At 39.5% G+C, this 18,393-nt stretch overlaps 1 protein-coding gene across 1 annotated transcript in view; it reads left to right on the plus strand.

The window, feature by feature from the left end:
• The first annotated feature begins 3,873 nt into the window (after positions 1-3,873).
• The window catches only part of LOC140232260 (sorting nexin-14-like), a 56,324-nt gene continuing 41,804 nt past the window's right edge, over positions 3,874-18,393 (plus strand). Inside the window, exons 1-5 of the mRNA XM_072312393.1 lie at positions 3,874-3,983; positions 5,903-6,106; positions 7,947-8,025; positions 8,753-8,796; positions 17,600-17,690. Of these exons, the coding sequence (XP_072168494.1) occupies positions 3,874-3,983; positions 5,903-6,106; positions 7,947-8,025; positions 8,753-8,796; positions 17,600-17,690 (528 nt within the window). The remainder of the gene's footprint in view (positions 3,984-5,902; positions 6,107-7,946; positions 8,026-8,752; positions 8,797-17,599; positions 17,691-18,393) is intronic.

Genomic DNA, 18,393 nt, shown 5'->3' on the forward strand with positions numbered 1-18,393 from the left:
CTTGGAAAGTTAGTCTATTGCTTATCTCATGGTCATTCAGCTGGAACTTGAAAGCATACTAACCTTGTCTTGAGCATCACTTAAATAGCTTTGTCAAACATCCTTATTTCCAGTCTTCTTCACACTTTGAAATGAAACATATCTTCACAACTTCAAATGAATGCAGATAAAAGTGTCATCTTTTGTTTTAATTGCTTTTGTCAAAATCCTTAAAATCCTTATTTCCGATCTTTTTCAAATTTTGAAATGAAACATATATCTCCACAACTTCAAAACATTTAAATGAATGTAGATAAAAGATGTCATCTTTTAATTATGGAAGTGTATAACGTATACCTTTGGCATTAGTGTATAACTTTCACATCATGGAATATTTATGTCATATTTGGTGGGATGATATGTGACCGTGCATCACAAAACCAACAAAAAGTCCCATGCACTGATTTTGTGTTAGGACTGAAAGTAGGTGATATGGGCCAACCCAGCCAATCTTGAGTTTTTCATATTTTCTGAAAGAGCAAGACCTCTTCTATATTATACTAAAGTTTGGAATCATAAAATGAAAACCCAGCAAACACATAACGTTTTCAGAACGTTTCCTAAACTTTTTTTTGAGGTTCCGTACGTCTTCGTACAAAATGGACGTTTTCGAAAAGTACATACAACCTCAAAGTTGGGACTTAGCATTTACCGCAAAGCACAGGTTTTTTGGAAAACGTTTTAAAAACGTCAGTGGACGTTACAAAACGTTTTATTATGTCTGCTACGTCTTCGTCCTTTAAACGTCCACAAAACGTTTTTATTAGGTCTGGTATGTCGACTTTGTCTTTAATGAACGTTTAAAAAACGTTTTTATTTGGTCCGCTACGTGTTCGTCATTGGTTTCTTTATCATGAATATTCATGAATATTTATGAATATTCAAACAAGAAGATATAAGATTTGAAAACTAGTGGAAATAGATAAAAGACATTGAAATCTAAAGATTTATGTTGGGTTCAAACTTTCTGTGTTAAAAATTAACTTACCTACGTTGTTGTTCAGTTATTCACAATTTCAAATTGTGTTATTATGAAGAGGTATTTTCATATGTTAATAGGCCTAATTAAGGTTTGTGTGATGAATTTTAGTAACCATGTCTTCATGCATTACAACGTTTTGCTGGTATATAAAAGAATGTGATACAGATTCATCAATTGGGAATAGGATGTAGTATAGGTATACGTGGTAGGACATAAGGAACAGGTTAGGATAGGATTATTTAGGATTAGGATTAAGGGTACATTAATCCCAGATTGTGCCTGTATAATCTCATATGATTTTTTTAAATACCCAATAAGAAATAAACATTAGACGTTCTTAAAAGGTTTTCTAGACGTTCTAGACGGATATGAAAGGTTCTCTAAACGTTCTGGAACGGGTCGTAAGACTTTTTTAGACCTTCTTAAAACGTTTTTTTTTTTGAACGTTCTAGACGGTTTTCAAAAGTTTTCTGGACGTTTTGAATATTCTTGAAAGGTTTTACTGATGTTTTTAACGTCCAAAGGGTTTTCTGCAGGTCCTTAAAAATTCAGAAAGGTTTTTTATTTGGTTTTTTAAACGTTTCAAAAACGTTTTTATAACGTCCATTTGAAACGTTTTAAATACGTCGAAAACCTTCCACAAAAAGACGTTCTGAAAATGTTTTGACAAAACGTCCAAATAACGAACTTGGAACGTTTCAAGAACGTACAGAAAACGTCCAAATGTTAGCTGGGAAGGAAATTGTGTTTAGTTTTAGCAGTTTTTTCTCGAACACTTTTTGGTAGAATAGTGTGATTAGGTGTTTCTCACAGAGTCCTCTTCATATTTTAAAAACCCTGCCCATATATCTCTTAACTTTCAACTCCAATACCTTTAGAAAGTATGACGCTACTGCTTTGAAAGTTGACATTGATCATCTACAGAATGTGTTAATAAAGCGTGTACAGCTTAAAGGACAAGTCCACCTTTATATACATGTGGATTGAGTGAATGCAGCAATATTAGTAGAACACATCAATGAAAGTTTGGGGAAAATCGGACTTGCCCGCCCATTGCTCGATTGAAGAAAGAGAGAAAAAAATGTTTACTTCTGTTTGTTTAATCCCTTCAAAAGTTATGAATTTTTAAAGTATCTGTGTAGTCACTCCTAGATGAGAAGACTGATGTCATATGCGTACAACCATATAAAGAAAATAAAAAGAGAATTTCACAAAACTTTACTTTTTGAATAAAGTGCACATTTCTTCGACTTGTTACTGACATGTGTTAAGGGTATTCCCTCTGCCTTCTGAAAGAGAGAATTCACGTGTTCTTTTGTTATGCGAGAAAAGTGGAAATATGGTGAATTATCTTTATTCTTCCTTTATATCGTTGTACTCATGTGACATCACAAGCTATAGTAGTCTTCTCATCCAGGCTTGAGTGAGCAGAAACTTCAAACATTCATAACTTTTGAACGGATTGTCCGATTTTACTCAAACTCTCAATGATGTGCTCTACTAATATTGCTGCATTCACTCAACCCACATGTCTATGAAGGTGAACTTGTCCTTTAATCTGATAATCTCTTCATTGTTGTTGCTCCGATGGTTAACATCCTGTTATTTGTTCCATTCATTGCACAGCTAGCATAAAGATTAAGTACTTAAATAGACGCTGTACTTGATCAGAGACCCTTTTCTCAGTTCACATTTTCCGGAGTGTGTGCATTCATTCCAATATTAGGATAGGTTAGGAGAGTCCATTTGAAATGAGTTATACATCATTTTAAAGCTCAAAGTTTGCTCTTTCAGAATCTGCTCTTAACTAAAAATCCATGTCTGGCGACTTTTTGTATGGTGTTGCGATGCAGAGTCAGTGCACGTAAGTTTATGGTAGGTGTTCAGGTTTATCACAGAATGATGTCTTTTCTATACAAGTATTGTAGTAAGTGATCAAAAAGACAGATCAATATCGCTTGTACGGTTGAACAATGTCATGCATAAGATATGTTTGTTCGTGCCGGACATTGTTCTAACGAATGTCTGCCTTTTTTGTATTTTTCAGGCTCTCTCAGGGGCAAAAGTGAGGCTGAGGCAGCAGGGATGTGAGTAAAGAAATTAAGATTTCATGTAGAATATGTAACATCAAGAGTTCTGATGAGTATCGACAAAAACTACTCCCCAAAAAATTGTGTTTTTGCAATTAATTCATATAAAGATAAATATCTTTTACTTTCAATGGCTGATAATGATTTATTTTAGCCTGATTATGCTTTAAAACGTTTCTGCGACGAATTTTGACAAAAAACAACACAAACAAAAAGTGAAAAAACAAAGAAATACATAAGAAATTCAATAAACAATAAAATACATAAATAATAATGAAGCCGAATTTTTGCTTCAATATTATTGTTGAAGATATCGAAAAGAATATGTTCACCAGAAAATTAGAAGTCGTGGAGCTTTATTTTTTGATTTATAGGCAAAAGAAATACTTTTGCATAAATTATGAATTAAAATTTGAAAAATCTAACTATACAGTCTTATACGGGAAGATTATATTGGCCTCTACCTTAGCGCAAATTTTCGCGAGGATCGCGCGATCCACAACCGAGATCTGAAGGGGGGGCCAACCCCCCCCCCCCCCCCCGGTGGTTTCAAGTCTCTCAAATTTTTGTACAAGTCGCCTTCTCGCCGCCTTCAATGCGACCGACCAAAGATCCTGCATTAATAATGTACAGTCCTAACTTAGGACAGTAATGATCTCTTTGGGACAAGACACACTACACACACACACACACACACGCGTAGGTCATAGGATATCACGTCTGCACGTCTAGATCTAAATGGTTACGTAATGTTTGTCCGAGATGGCAGACTTTCAGGTTTTCGTTGATGATGTCTTACTCCTCTTCCGACAGAATACGAAGTATTCTTCATTGCTCGGAGTATTTTTCGTCGCAACTATTTTGTTTCACAGGTAAAATTTTATGCCTCAGTCACGTCAGTGTACTGTACGGTTGTCTTTTCCTACCTTCATGGTTGTACTAACATCCTTGCTTATGTTCCTGCGGCCCCACATATTGATAATAGTGTTAGCTGGTGGCCGTTATGGCTTGTGCCGTGCAGTGCTAGCAGTAGCCTTGCCCTTGCGGGCCTTGGCCTTGTTAAAAGGCTATGCCAGCAGCAGCCAGCAGTCACTGCCAGTGGTGGCAGTTTAGTGCAATAAGCTGAGTTTTTGTCATGATATGGTCGACAATGGTCGATGTTTGCTCTACACTCAGCGTGCAGCAAAGCTTGATTCCCTAGTTCCTTCTTATGATTTAAATTTTTAATCATTTACTATTTAGTCTAGAGTTGCTAGTATGAACATCCCGTCATGATGAATAATAGGACAAATGTGGGAATTTCCAAGCTAGGCCTGTAAATAGATTATTAGTGAGTTGTTATTGTTGTAAATTTAACTAAGTAAAAAATCTCCTCAACTAGATCTTTTACTCGCAGTCGCGATCGTCACACTGCACTGGTACTGAGCTCACAGAGCAACGAAGGTCAAAAGTGCAACAAAGACAGTGAGAGAGCTCAGGAAGTCGGAGTTCAAGGGAAACGGAAAAAAAACCCCAAAAGCAAATAAACCTAGTGTTTCTAAAACAAACCTGCTGAAAAGAAAATGCTGCATTTGTCCCATGTAAGCATTACATAGCATCATTAATAGAAGAGGGGTCTAGACAACTATCTACACGAAGCGGGCATTCCCTGTTCATCTCAGTGATGGCTTGAGAGAATGATTAGCTATGTGTTTGATGTGTGTACACAAGCAGCAGTAGCAGCAGGCCTATGTTTGAGGATACCACCTATCGTCACCCTAAGGATCTGCAGCTCCTTTATTCCAAAAGTTTTAAACGAATTCGCGCAAGTTTTGTACTTTTGCCTCAAATATGTTGTAGATAGGCAATATACTGCAGTTTCGAATCTCGTAAACGTGCTGTTGATTCTGAATGTCCACTGTGCAATAACATAATTTTTAATAGTGCGGGCTATGCATTTTCTTTGCGCGGCTTTAAAAGGGTAACTCAAGATCAGCACCCCCCACCCTCTATAGCTATTAAATACACACGAATTTCACAGTCATGCATCGTGTTTGTAATTTACTAAGCAGATGTGTAATTGAACAACTGGGTGTTTCGTTTGTTAGTTTGTTTATGAGTTTGTCTTTTGTCTCCTCGTTTTTTAGTACTTTCATAGCTAATGCCATGCGTATCTTTTCGTTCTATACGCTAACAGCCATGATTTGCAGGATGCCAATGTCAAGGTACCCTGCCGATATGTGGTACCCTTACCATACATATGCATGCATGAGCAACAAGTAAACTTCAATTGGTGAACGTTATGTACACCCATTTCTACATTCACCCAGCAGTATTTATTACAACAATGTCATTTAAATCATAATTACATTGATATTGCTGGACTTCAATGAAGATTTCCCCCCCCCCCCCCATCTCTGTTGCTCTGCGTACACTATTTTAAAGTAGAATCTAGGTCTACTAGTAGTACAAGTAAATTTCAAGGATACATACAATACTGTATGTCTATATAACCAAAATGGGACTGCACAAAGAATTGAATAGTCCTCTGTAAGGATTATGTTTCAATGGCAACATTGCCATTTTTGAAGTGTCCCCCCCCCCCCCCCCCCCCCGTATTGTTTGGTATGACTCGATGAGTCTTATTTCATTCTCGTTTTTTATTTTTGTAGATGTTTTGTACAATTCAAAATAAGAGAATCATTTTTATTTACTGTGAGATTGAGATATACTGTGTGGCTGCTGTTCTTGAGGTGCATTCCCAGCTGAATCTGACTTAGTAAGAATTGAAACCAAATTTTATTCTTCTCAGGTACCTGCCCCTGATAGTGGTTCTGTGGGCACTGCTGATCGGTATGGGCACATTTCATGTCATCTTCAAGCGAGTGAATTCCCTTCCGAACCTCCTGGGGACTTTTGAGAGGAAGCGGCTGCCTGGTGTAAAAATTTTGTCTCGCAGGGAATCCTCCCATGGCGTGTGCCCTGTATGTGGCAATGACAACTGTACCAGACACAGGTAAAGTACATCCAAAACAAGGCCTTGTACTTTTGTGTCGTTTAGCAACATTTTTTCTGAACCAAGGAAGCATGGATGATGACTCTGTGTTGTTTGTATTTGGCCGACTTGTCAACCCCATATCCTTCCTGAAACATTCTCTAAATTCTCTACATGCCAGGCTCTACATGCTAGTACAATTGTACCTACCTGAGCTTCGTGCTTGAACCAAAGATTGATAAGGGACATTATTTCTGAAAAGAGATTGGCATTTAAATAGCTCAAATGATACTGAATGTTGTATCTATTTCTAGTTCTAAGATTATGTTTTTCATAAGATCCGAGAATGCAGTGTTTCAAAGCAAAGAGATGGGGCATAGTTCCTTATTAAGATTAATGGCTAAGTATTTTCAAACTTTGTTGAGTCATATCATGAAGTAGCATACAATTTATGTTGACTCATGTATGTATGTATGTATGTATGTTTGTGTATGTATGGTTATGTTGTATACTATGTATAAATTGCATGTATCAAATTTATTTCATGCTTTCTTGTATATAGCTTTATTGCCAAAAGGTTTGCCAAAAAAGAAAAAAACTTCTTATGCACAATAAAGTAATTTGGAACCTGTAATTGCACGTGTATCTTTTAAGCCCCAGTAACATATAAACACGGATCCTTAAGGATCTACATGGCGATCCCCGGATCATGCCGGCGATTTTGGATTTTGGATTTTCATCAATCTTCTCGTTTTTGTCACGTAGGGACCGTGTTCATGTAGATCCGTGTTCATCCCTGTAATACTGTGTTTGAATGTGATGGTCCGTGTAGTTGCCGAGTGGCTGCCATGTAGGTCTTTGTAGCTGCCTTGATGGTCCATGTCCTTGAACTGCCAAGTATACTCACGGCGCCAACATGATCGTTCCAGGCAGCCACATGGACCTTCATGGCAACACGGCAGCCACGCAGACCATCCCGGATTGCTCGGCCAACACAGCAGTCCACGTATCACGCCCAATGTTTTTGACCTCCAAGGGTCGTTTGGATGCCCAAGGCGTCTACACGGATCTCTTCCCAGATCAACCCGGATTATCCAGGGTGATCTTGCATGTGTGACTGGGGCTTTAGTATGTACGCTGTAACAATGAATCACAAAATCCACAAAAAGTTTACACAGATTGATTTTCCACTACGCCTGATATTTTGTTTTGGATCAGCATTTTCAGTTGTGATCATTAGTGACATTTATCCTTCTTCCATTTGGATGTGAAGCTTGAAATCATATTAAAATCAAGTGTAAGAGGGGTTTTTTTTTTAAGTTTTCTGAAGTCATACATTTCTATTTTAATCTTTTTTGCTTCACTTTTTACCCAGTTTCTTCCCATAACAAGTGGTTCAGATTTGTGTGCATGACAACCCTTCAAGATCTAAGCAAACAATCTACTGTAGCATTGATACATTGAAGCAGTTATAATGTGATTAATTTTCAGTACACATTATGGTATTTTTCAGGATAATCTCGTCATGAGTAAGAATGACTGCATGTAGTGTCAATCCTTTTTTTTTTTCTTTTCTTTTCTTTCTTTGTCCCACATGTGATAAGAAATACATCGGTCCCTTTCAACAGACACTGAACTTCAAAGCCCTGTCTTGTCACAAGTGAAATTTGTACCATCAGAGGTTAAACTTTCAGTTACTTCATAGTGCTCTTTGGACAGGCAGGTGGGATGAATTCTATCATTTGAATGCTAAGACTCATTATGTCACGACCTCATTCAGTGAGTCACTGATTTAGACTCTGTTTTCTCCTCAAGGCCTATAAACTTCATAATGGTCTTTTATGCTGCATAATTTTTCTAGGGGAGAGCTGTACCACACAAATTACCAGCCTTGGATGGACTTGCACATTCCGAAACGAGTGGATGATGCTTTATCGGAGGTACAAGAATTTTCTTCATTTTAATTCTTTACCTTTCTTTACATCTTCACATGCAATCTAATCTACAAAGGCTCATGGTATGTGTAGCTCCAAGTTCTAAAAGCATTGACTGACAGATTTTTTTTTTTCTCTGATCTGTCCATTCTTTCTACTGTTATATTGCAACTCTGAACTGTCATTAGATTGAATACCAGCACAATTCTATCGTATCTTATTGTATTATTTAATGAGTTCAGTGTCATACAGAATTAGTAGATTGGTGAAAGTAGACTTTTGTTTCATAAGCTGTTACATCTTTTTATCAACCCCAAAGTTAGCACTATATCAAACATATCATGCAGCAAGATTATGATGTGTGCAATATGTTGTTCTTGGGGTGATGATCAGAGCATTAGAAGTGAGTTCCTAAAGCATATATTTATGCAGTAAGCTAGGCAACTACAGTGTATAGCATACACTTAATGAAAATGTACAAAGTTGCTCTTGAAATACTCAGGGCTTTTATAAGCATTGCGTCCAATATAAGTATAACGGGACAAATAAGTGATTTCAAGTCGAGAGTCATCATGAAACACAAAATGAATTACCACAGCCTTACAGCGCTCAAATCTTAAATTTGTCTCGTGGAGCATAAAAATAAGTGACATGGCGTGATGCCGCCACCAAATGTCAAAATGTAACTAAAATTTTCTTGTGTGTGTTTCTTTCCATACTTTTGCCCCCTAAGTTCTTTGAACTTGTCTTCAGGGACTTTGTGTACTCGTGGTACAGGTGAGTTTAATCCTCCTGTTTATTATGTCATTGTGTGTACCTGTATGCATGTGTGTTTGTATGTGTGTATGTTGTGTGTCCATGTTTGGTTTTACATAACACTTGACATCCCTATGAGAGTTACACATCTTTTGTATATTTTCCAAGTGATTATAATATTCCTGAAGCACACAGTAGGGACAGCGGTGGCGGATCCAGAGGATGGTGCACCAGGTGCACGCCCCCTCTTTATTTGTTGTTAAAACAAAAGAAATAAAAAGAAAACATGAGGTGAAACCCAGAAGTAGCACCAGAAATATTGTTTGCGCCCCCCCCCCCCCTTTACGGAATTCCTGTATTCGCCCCTGGACAGTGTTTTAAAGGGAAGATAAACCCCAAGAACAATGTGGATTGAGTGAAAGCAGCAACATTAGTAGAACACATCAGTGAAGGTTTGAAGAAAATCGGACAATCGATGCAAAAGTTATGAATTTTTTAAGTTTTGGTGTTGGAACCGCTGGATGAGGAGACTACTAGAGGTTATGACGTATGAGTGGACTACAATATCAAGAAAATATAAAGAAAATACTACAAAAATCCATTTTTCATGAAAATTACAAATTCCATCAACTTGATATTGACATATGTTAAGGGTAGCAATTATTCCCCCTGCTTTCTGAAAGCGGTTGGTCCACTGCTCTTTCATAATTCTAGAAAAGTGAATTTTTGTTGAATATCCTTTATATTTTCTTTGTATTGTTGTCCTCTCATACGTCATATCCTCTAGTAGTCTCCTCATCCAGCGGTTCCAACACCAAAACTTTAAAAATTCATAACTTTTGCATCGATTGTCCAATTTTTCTCAAACTTTCACTGATATGTTCTACTAATGTTGCTGCTTTCACTCAATCCACATTGCTCTTTGGGTTTACCTTCCCTTTAATAGTTAATGGCCTACATGAATACTGGCTGATGGTTGGTCGTAATGCACTTACATGACTAATGCAGGGAGGGTTTGAATCATTATATTGCGATCAGTGTCGGGTAAAATAGTTCAAGATTTTGACTGGCTGCTGAAGGTGTTAGAATGATGTGATGTGTATTTATTAGATTATAATGTATTCAGTATGATTCAATTAAGATGATAGATTTAGTTATAATATATATCAGACAAAATTATATAAGAGTATTGCCTCGTACATTACCACTTGAAAGTCCCTTAGGAGTTGTGTTTTCCACTTGAGATAACATTATGCCTCAGCACTGTGTTCTTCAGGAATATTATAATCTCTTTGAAAATATACAAAAGATGCGTAACTCTCATAGGGATGTCAAGTGTAATGTTACACCTCTGAAAAGACAATATTTGTGTGAGGTTACCCAAATAAACAATATATGTGGAGATTTAAGAGAGAAAGGGAATGCACCAAATTTTGTGCTGGTATGTCACGAATGATTACATGTAGATATTATCTTTTTAGTAATTTTTTGAAGTTTCTTCAATATATCAAATGCAGGTTTACACATGCATTGTGCAGAATCACACTTCAATCAGGGGTCGCAGAATTGGGAAAGCGGCACTTTTTTTTTTTTTTTGGTCTTTAAAAGAAGAATCACAACACACATACTTTCCAAGGGGTCTGTCCTTAGATTCTTGGACCGACCCCCCACATTCAGAAATGTTCTGTGGCCCCCTGTTGAATGCAATTCAGTAATTACAGAGTGCCATTTTATGGAATGAACATATTTATGCGTATTTTGCAGGATTACTTGTACAAATTGTAGCTCTTCTTTGAATGCAGCCAAAGTATGTCAAATTACCTACCTTTCAAAAGGAAAAAATACAATTTTAATCAGAAAAAAAAAAACCTCTTGCTGTTGAAATTGGCCAATTTCCTGTTCTTTGCTTCATGTAAGCCAGTGCACTTTCAACTCTGAATTATGCAACATCAAAGCTGAATCAACTGATATGTGATCGGAATGTAATCATGTGTCTTGTCTGATGTACGGATGCCTGCATCTTAGAGGACTTGAATTGCTGTTTTTTAAAGAATCATGAGGGGATATGAGTAGGCCAGGTCATGATAAATGGCCCTCCTTTAAAGAAATGAATATGAGGTTGAGAAGGTCGTGTTATAATACATATGTCTGTTTTTGCAGCCTATTGTTCGGGAAAATGAGTATTAGGTTGTTAGTCACACGTTTTGTGAATAACAAAGAACAGTTTCAGCTTGTTTACCAAGTGTTACGGGTCATGAGTTTAATAGATATTTATTCATATGCTGGGACTGAGTTGCCCTTCAACAGTTCTAACATCGTGATGTGGGAATTGTGTGTGTGCAAGCACAACAATGTGCATAGCTTGATAAAAAGTACCATCATAAGTACTCATTAACAATGAACTTATTCACAGCAATATAAGAAAAGAATTCTTCCCCCTTATTTACAGCAACCAAGCTGGGCTTTATATAGCCGATCTGCTCGATAGTCAGTCTGTTGAAGGCTGTTGCGTTCTTACTATGTGACAAACGACAATGGACACGGACACGTCCCGTTAGTAGCCATCATTTATTCGGAGCCCGTCGTCATAGCAACCACACTATGGCAAGCCAACAGTGCATAATCATACATAACAACTCTCCCCCCTGCCAATCCAAAAATGTATTTTGACATCCGGTGTGAGGGTTTCCATAATACAATGTTGTGTACATCTGCAGTACCGTGTTATTAGAACATGACATCACAAAAAAGATTGTCTCTTTACTTACAAATATTACCCAAAACTGTGTGATCATTATCAAACGTCACTTTGAACTTAAGCAACATTGTTCCTTTTCTGTTTTGGTGACGAAAAGTGCAAAAAGTATCCTTTGCATAATAACAAAATTCTGTCTTTGGCTACTGCTCACAACTAACCGAAACAAGCTGTTTTCCAGCAATTGTATGCATACATTTCACATCATATTTTCTGTAACATACAAAATAAAGTACATGAACTTCAACTTCCACGTGTTGTCTGAGTTATCTTCTTTTTTTTTTTCCACAGTATGTATAATGATCCTGATTATCACAAAACTGTAAAAGAACCAGTAAATAGCATTATTCGTTTCCTTATGAATAATGTCACATTATAAGCTCAATGCTCAGTTTGCTATGTAAATTCGGAATAACTTCTACTGTATCAAACTTTTGGGGTGAGTGGATATGCGATATGTAACCAGTTCAATATCTTCAGCAATGGATATACATGTATGGTCCATTCAACTGACACAGAATACTTGTTCAAAACATTTGTAATTCCGTTGTTACTTATTTGCTTGTATACAAAACATCTGTAATCTGTTTTGTTGCTGATAATGTATGTACATAAACTACTAAACTTAACCAAAAACCTCAGGATATTACTTCATATCCAGCTAAATATAACACCTTTTTCTGTTAACATCGAAACAACAATCATCTGAATGATTTAAACACCAAAATTAACTCCTTAATCACTGAGTTGTGATTAAACATCCTTCTTCGTGTCAACTCCTCTACGCCTCTATTCAGAAAGAAAATCTATCTGGTGGTTTTCTCTTTCTCTGAGACCTTCTCAACACTTGCGTAGGAGACTGTTCTACTTCAGCTCCTTGTACATCAGGTTCACTCTGAGTATCTACGGTGTCTTGTTGACGTAAGGTTTCAGGTACTCTAACTGGTGTGTTTTGAGAACCCAAGGGATGTTCTTCTACAGACCTAGGCAAGACAAATGTGTCCCTTAAGACAGACCTGCTGGGTCTTGAGCTGTCTGGGTCTCGTGTAGGATCAAACTCTTTGTTCCCTAACTGACTCTGATCTTGTGAGTCTTCTTCCGTTTCTAATCTAGAAAGCAACTGATCTACATGCCTTCTCCAAAATCCTGTTTGTACTTGTACTTTGTACATGAGCGGACCTTCTCTCTCTACAACCACTCCCGGGACCCATTTACGCTTTCCTGTGTAGTCCCTAGCGAGTATGGATTGTCCTACTGCAAACTCGCGCATTTTGATTGCTTTGCCGCGCTTATCTCTGAGAGATGCCTGGTAATGCAGCTGTTCAGCATATCGACGTTCGATGTTAGGACGCAAGTTATCTAGTCTCATGCGCAACTGCCTTTTCATGAAGAGTGAAGCAGGTGATTCCCCCGTGACACTATGTGCTGCATTGCGGTAGGCCAGCACGAATCTATCTAGCTTCGCTTGTGCAGATCCTCCATCAGATCTTGAGGCGCGCATGGACTGTTTGAGTGTCTGGACAAAACGCTCTGCTTGACCATTTGTACTCGGATGGTACGGTGCGCTGCGCTTGTGCTTTATGCCGTTCATGTGTACAAACTCTTGGAATTCAGCGGAGGTGAACTGACTTCCGTTGTCAGTTACGATGATTTGTGGTAGTCCATACCTAGCAAATACGCTTCGGAGAGTATCAATGGTGCGCTCTGATGTGATACTCGGCATGATGAATACCTCTGGCCATTTCGAGTATGCGTCTACTATGACCATGTAGGTGACACCTTCGAATGGTCCGGCAAAGTCCACATGGATTCTTTCCATCGGTTTGGACGCTGGAATCCATGGATGTAAGAGTGTTTGCGCTGGCTGATTTTGCACAACCTGACATGTTTCGCATCGCTTTGTGCATTCCTCGATCTGGGAATCGAGGTGCGGCCACCATACGTAGCTTCGTGCGATTGATTTCATTTTTACTACTCCGAGATGTCCTTGATGCAATTCCGCAAGGACTGCCTTCTGCATTTTGTGAGGGATGATGATTCGCATTCCCCACATGAGTATGCCTTGCTCGATTGTGATTTCTGTTCTACGCATGAAGAATGTCTTTAGCTCGCTTTCTTCTGTAGGTAGCTGCTTTGGCCATCCATCCAAAGTATATCTGAGCACTTTGGACAAGATCGGGTCTTTGCGCGTTGCATTACGCAATTCCTCGTGTGTTGTCGGTAGCATGTCCACATGACAAACCGAAACATTTCCTGGTTCACGACCTTCGCGTTTCTCGTTTGAGTCCGGTAGTCTTGAAAAGCAGTCTGCATTTGCATTGGCCTTTGATGTGCGGTAGCGTATCTCGTAATCAAAACCTGCGAGGTACATAGCCCATCTTTGCATGCGTTCCGCTGCTAATGTAGGCAAACTCTTGTACGGGCCTAGCAGTGCTGTGAGCGGCTTATTATCGGTAATAAGCGTAAACCTGCGGCCATAGATGTACATGTAGAACTTGCGAAGCGCGAATATGATTGCTAACGCTTCTCGCTCGATCTGAGGATATTTTCTTTCCGTTTTCGTGAGCGACCTGGACGCAAACTGTATCGGTCTCTCAGTTCCGTCTGGTAGTACGTGCGACAATACTGCGCCTACACGTATGCCTATCGGACTCGCATCCGTTGCGATGGAGATCGGCAACTGTGGATCATAGTGGATCAAACAATCTGACGCTTGCAGCAGTTCTTTCGAGCGTATGAATGCCGTTTCTGCTTCTTCGCTCCAAACGAACTTCCGATCAGATTTCAAAAGATCTGTGAGCGGGGCGATCACGTGCGCTAAATTTGGAACATACTTGCGATAGTAGTTCAACAACCCTAGGTACGATCGTAACTGCGACACATCAGTTGGTCTAGGGAGATTCACAATCTGCTTCACCTTCTCCTCAACAGTGTGCACACCTTGCGCATCTATACGATGTCCTAGAAACTCCACAGAGTTGCACTCGAACTCGCATTTCTCCTTTTTGAGCTTCAGACCGCGTTGCTCTAAGCGCGTGAGCACTGCGTCCAAATTTCTCATGTGCTCTTCTTGCGAACTACCCGTAACGAGAATATCGTCTAGGTACACCTGTACTCCCGGTAATCCTTGCAAAACCTGATCTATCGCGTTCTGCCAAATTGCCGGTGCTGTGGTAATCCCAAACACTAGTCTATTCTGCTTGAACAACCCCTTGTGTGTTGATAGTACTAAGTACTGTTTGGAGTTTTCATCTAGTTCCATTTGATTGTAGGCATGGGCTAGGTCTAACTTCGAAAAGGTTACTCCTCCACTCAGACTTGACAAAATGTCATCGACATTTATGTTGGGTGGTGCCACTGGACTAAGCACTGGGTTGACGGTGCACTTGTAGTTTCCACACAGCCTAACTGTTCCATCTTTCTTAGGGACAGGCACTATGCCTGTGCTCCATTCACTGTGTTCTATTGGTGTAAGTACACCACACTTCTCCAATCGGTCTAGTTCTTGTTCTACCCCTGCCTTTAGTGCATACGGGACTTTGTAGGGCTTAGTCCTGACTGGTGTAGCATCATCTTTCACCCTTATGCTAGCCTTTGCATGGGACAATTTACCTAGCTGTCCATCGAATAGCTTCTCGTGTTTCTGAACTACTTGATCGCTTAGCCTATGCACGTTCACTTTCTGGTCCAATGTACTAGTACCAAGACTTGTCTGGACTAACGACTTCCAGTCTAGTGGTATTACTCCTAACCACTCACGACCTAGCAACATGTACTCTGTACATTCCAGTACATACAGGGCTAGTCTACCTTGGTATGTTCCATACCTAACCTGGACTTGGACCTTACCAACAGGCTCAACTGTCTCTCCTGTAAAACTCACAAACGACTTCTCAGTCTGGTCCATTTTCAAGTGGGACAAATGCTTTTCATAGTACGACAGTGGTATGATGCTTACGCTTGACCCTGTATCGACTTCCATTCGTGTCAATTTACCTTCAATCTCGATGGGGGCCAAAATAGCACCACTCTCAGACCTAGAACTGGACCTAGTCCTAGACTTAGAACTACTCTCAGTCCTCAACTTGAACATAGTGCGATCGTACTCAACATCACTTTCTTTGTCAGAACAATCACGCTCACTGTCAGTCTCACTGTTTCCAGACATATCATTGTATTCACGACTTTCCTTTACATTATGAATACCACCTTTCCTTTTCTGTCCTTCATTTCCTTTACTCTTTGACTTAGTCTTGGATCTAGAGTCTGTGTGTTCTTTGTTCTGATTTTTCATCGGTTTTGGCTTACTCCGGCACTTCCTTTCAATGTGTCCTTTCTTCTGACAGCATCTGCAAGTTGCTGACTTAAACCAACACTGATCAGGTGCATGGTTCCTCCCACAACGATAGCACTCGCGTTGTTCCTTCCTCCCGCGGTTACCGCTGCCTGTAGAACCGTGCGGCTTACCGTAGACCGCGTTCACAGTGGTGCTGGTCCTGGTTCCTGGTCTAGCGCCGCTGTAATCTATGCCATTCCGCGAACTCTGGTTCCGCATAGCACGGGCCTCTCCCGCTGCTGTTTCTCTCTGTAGCGCGTAGTCCACCGCTTCTCTGAACGAAAGTCTGGGGTTTTCCGTTGCCTTTTCCATTAACTTCAGCGAAGTTGGCTCGTGGGAAATGCCACTGATGAATCTATCGCGAAGCTGTTCATCGAGCTTGTCCCCGTATTGGCAGTTCAAGCTCAAATGTTTCAGCTGAACCACGTAGTCACTCGTCGACTCGTCGGGCGCTTGATCACGACGGATGAACTTTCGTCGCTCCGCTACAACCATGGGCGTCGATTTCAAATGACGTCGCAAAACCATCTTCAGTTCGTTATAGGACTTCGATTGTGGGGTGGCTGGTGCTACTAAGTCTCGTACAAGACTGTAGTATTTCGGTCCGATAGAATGTAAGAACATGGCAGTGACCTGCCTTGCTAATGCTAGGTCCCGCTCCTCAGTGCGATCGCGTGCGCTCTGTACTGGCTCATCAGGCACCGCGAGCCCATTTGCTAATAGGTAAAGTTCGAACCGCTCGACGTAACAGTCCCAGTCTTCCGTGCTGTCGTAGCTGGAACTAAACGGTGGCAAAAATACCCTGTTCTGCCCCAAATTTGCACTCGCCATTGTGCTAGCTGCACCCCTACAACTTAGAGAGTCGAATGTCACAAATATCCCGTCCTCGTCGCCAGTTTTGTTGCGTTCTTACTATGTGACAAACGACAATGGACACGGACACGTCCCGTTAGTAGCCATCATTTATTCGGAGCCCGTCGTCATAGCAACCACACTATGGCAAGCCAACAGTGCATAATCATACATAACAAAGGCGAAGACCCAAAAGCTTTATTCATGTAAAAGGGCCTATACTAAACAGTAACATGTTTCTCCTGTGGTGTCATTTTTCAGTTGTCACTTTATATTGATTTAAGATGTCATCCCTGTCCCTGACATTGTTATGAGTTTGAGCTCCTTGCTGCAAATATTTTTATGTATACAGTTATAATTGTATTGTTTCAGTTGCGTCGAAAATACTAGATCTACAACTCATTCCAAACATTGGCAACACATTTCAGAAGATAGTAGTCCCTGTTTTTCTCGTAGAATGACAATTTTTTTGAAATGCTGAATTGTTGGATTTGAGAAGTTCCATCTGATCCTTCTCAAGTGTAAGATTTGCAGTAAATCTCAGGAGTTGCCAATTTTGTGATGTCAGAGTGGTGACTTCTACAGCAAAGTAATCCCATGACTTGAGGGATTAATAATGATAAAATAATAATACAATACATTTATGAGGCACATATACAGATGTTTTTAAGCGCACAGTGTACCGAAAAATGAATATTTACTCGAAAATTATAAAAAAATACAAAAAAATATATATATAATTCAAACAATAGATACAATGTAACAAATAGATACTGAAAGTCAAAGTCAGTGCACCTCCATCGACCAACCCACAATTGCATCATTCCAAAGGATTAGAATTAAAGGTGAGTGAGGTAACTTTTCATTTCTCCTTACTGCAGTGAGTCAATCAGCAATGATGAGGAGTTTGTGAGAGAGCTTAGGACCACCCTGAGATACACCGTGTCCGTCATCTTGAGAAGACTCAAACAGGTGAGATACCTGGAGGTCAATATTCAACGAGTGTAAAGTGATGATGTCATCGCTCCTCAAAGTCCCCCTCCTGACCTGCAGATGAATCTCCACTTGACTTTGTTTCAACTTTGAAACCAGATGAAAACAGAATGAATCCTGTGGATCAAATTTTTATGGGATAGTAAAAACTTGACCTAAATTTCTTCTTTTTTTTTTTTTTGGGGGGGGGGAGGGTGGGTGGGGGTCATAGTCAACCAAACATGATTCTTGCAAAGGTTTTTTTTTTTTTGTATTTAAACCAATGGGAGAGTTGTATTGCCTTGATGACAACTCTGTGTTATATTTTACATTTTGTATGCTTGAAATAACCAAATAAAAAGAAACAAAAATGACTGCTAAAAACTGCTTATCTGTGAAAGCATAAAATTGAGTCAAAAGGCTCTGAGTTTTTGCTCCCAGCAGAATCTTCATCAGAGGAAAAAATCATCCGAAAGTCGGGGGAGGTCAATTTTCTGAAAATGACGTGGTATTATTCCCATGCTCTTCCACTCTATTTTGATATTCACTCATAAAAGTACTCAGTTGAGCAGATATCAGTGATTTTATGACAGCATGTTGAGTGGTCGAGGAAATAAGCATTTCAGGAAAACCACTTTCAAGGTTTTCCTTCTAACGCAATAGTGATCAAGGTGAGGTAAAACAGTTTTCACCTCTTAACAAT

This window comes from Diadema setosum, chromosome 8, assembly GCF_964275005.1.
Source record: "Diadema setosum chromosome 8, eeDiaSeto1, whole genome shotgun sequence".
Lineage (NCBI taxonomy): Eukaryota > Metazoa > Echinodermata > Echinoidea > Diadematoida > Diadematidae > Diadema > Diadema setosum.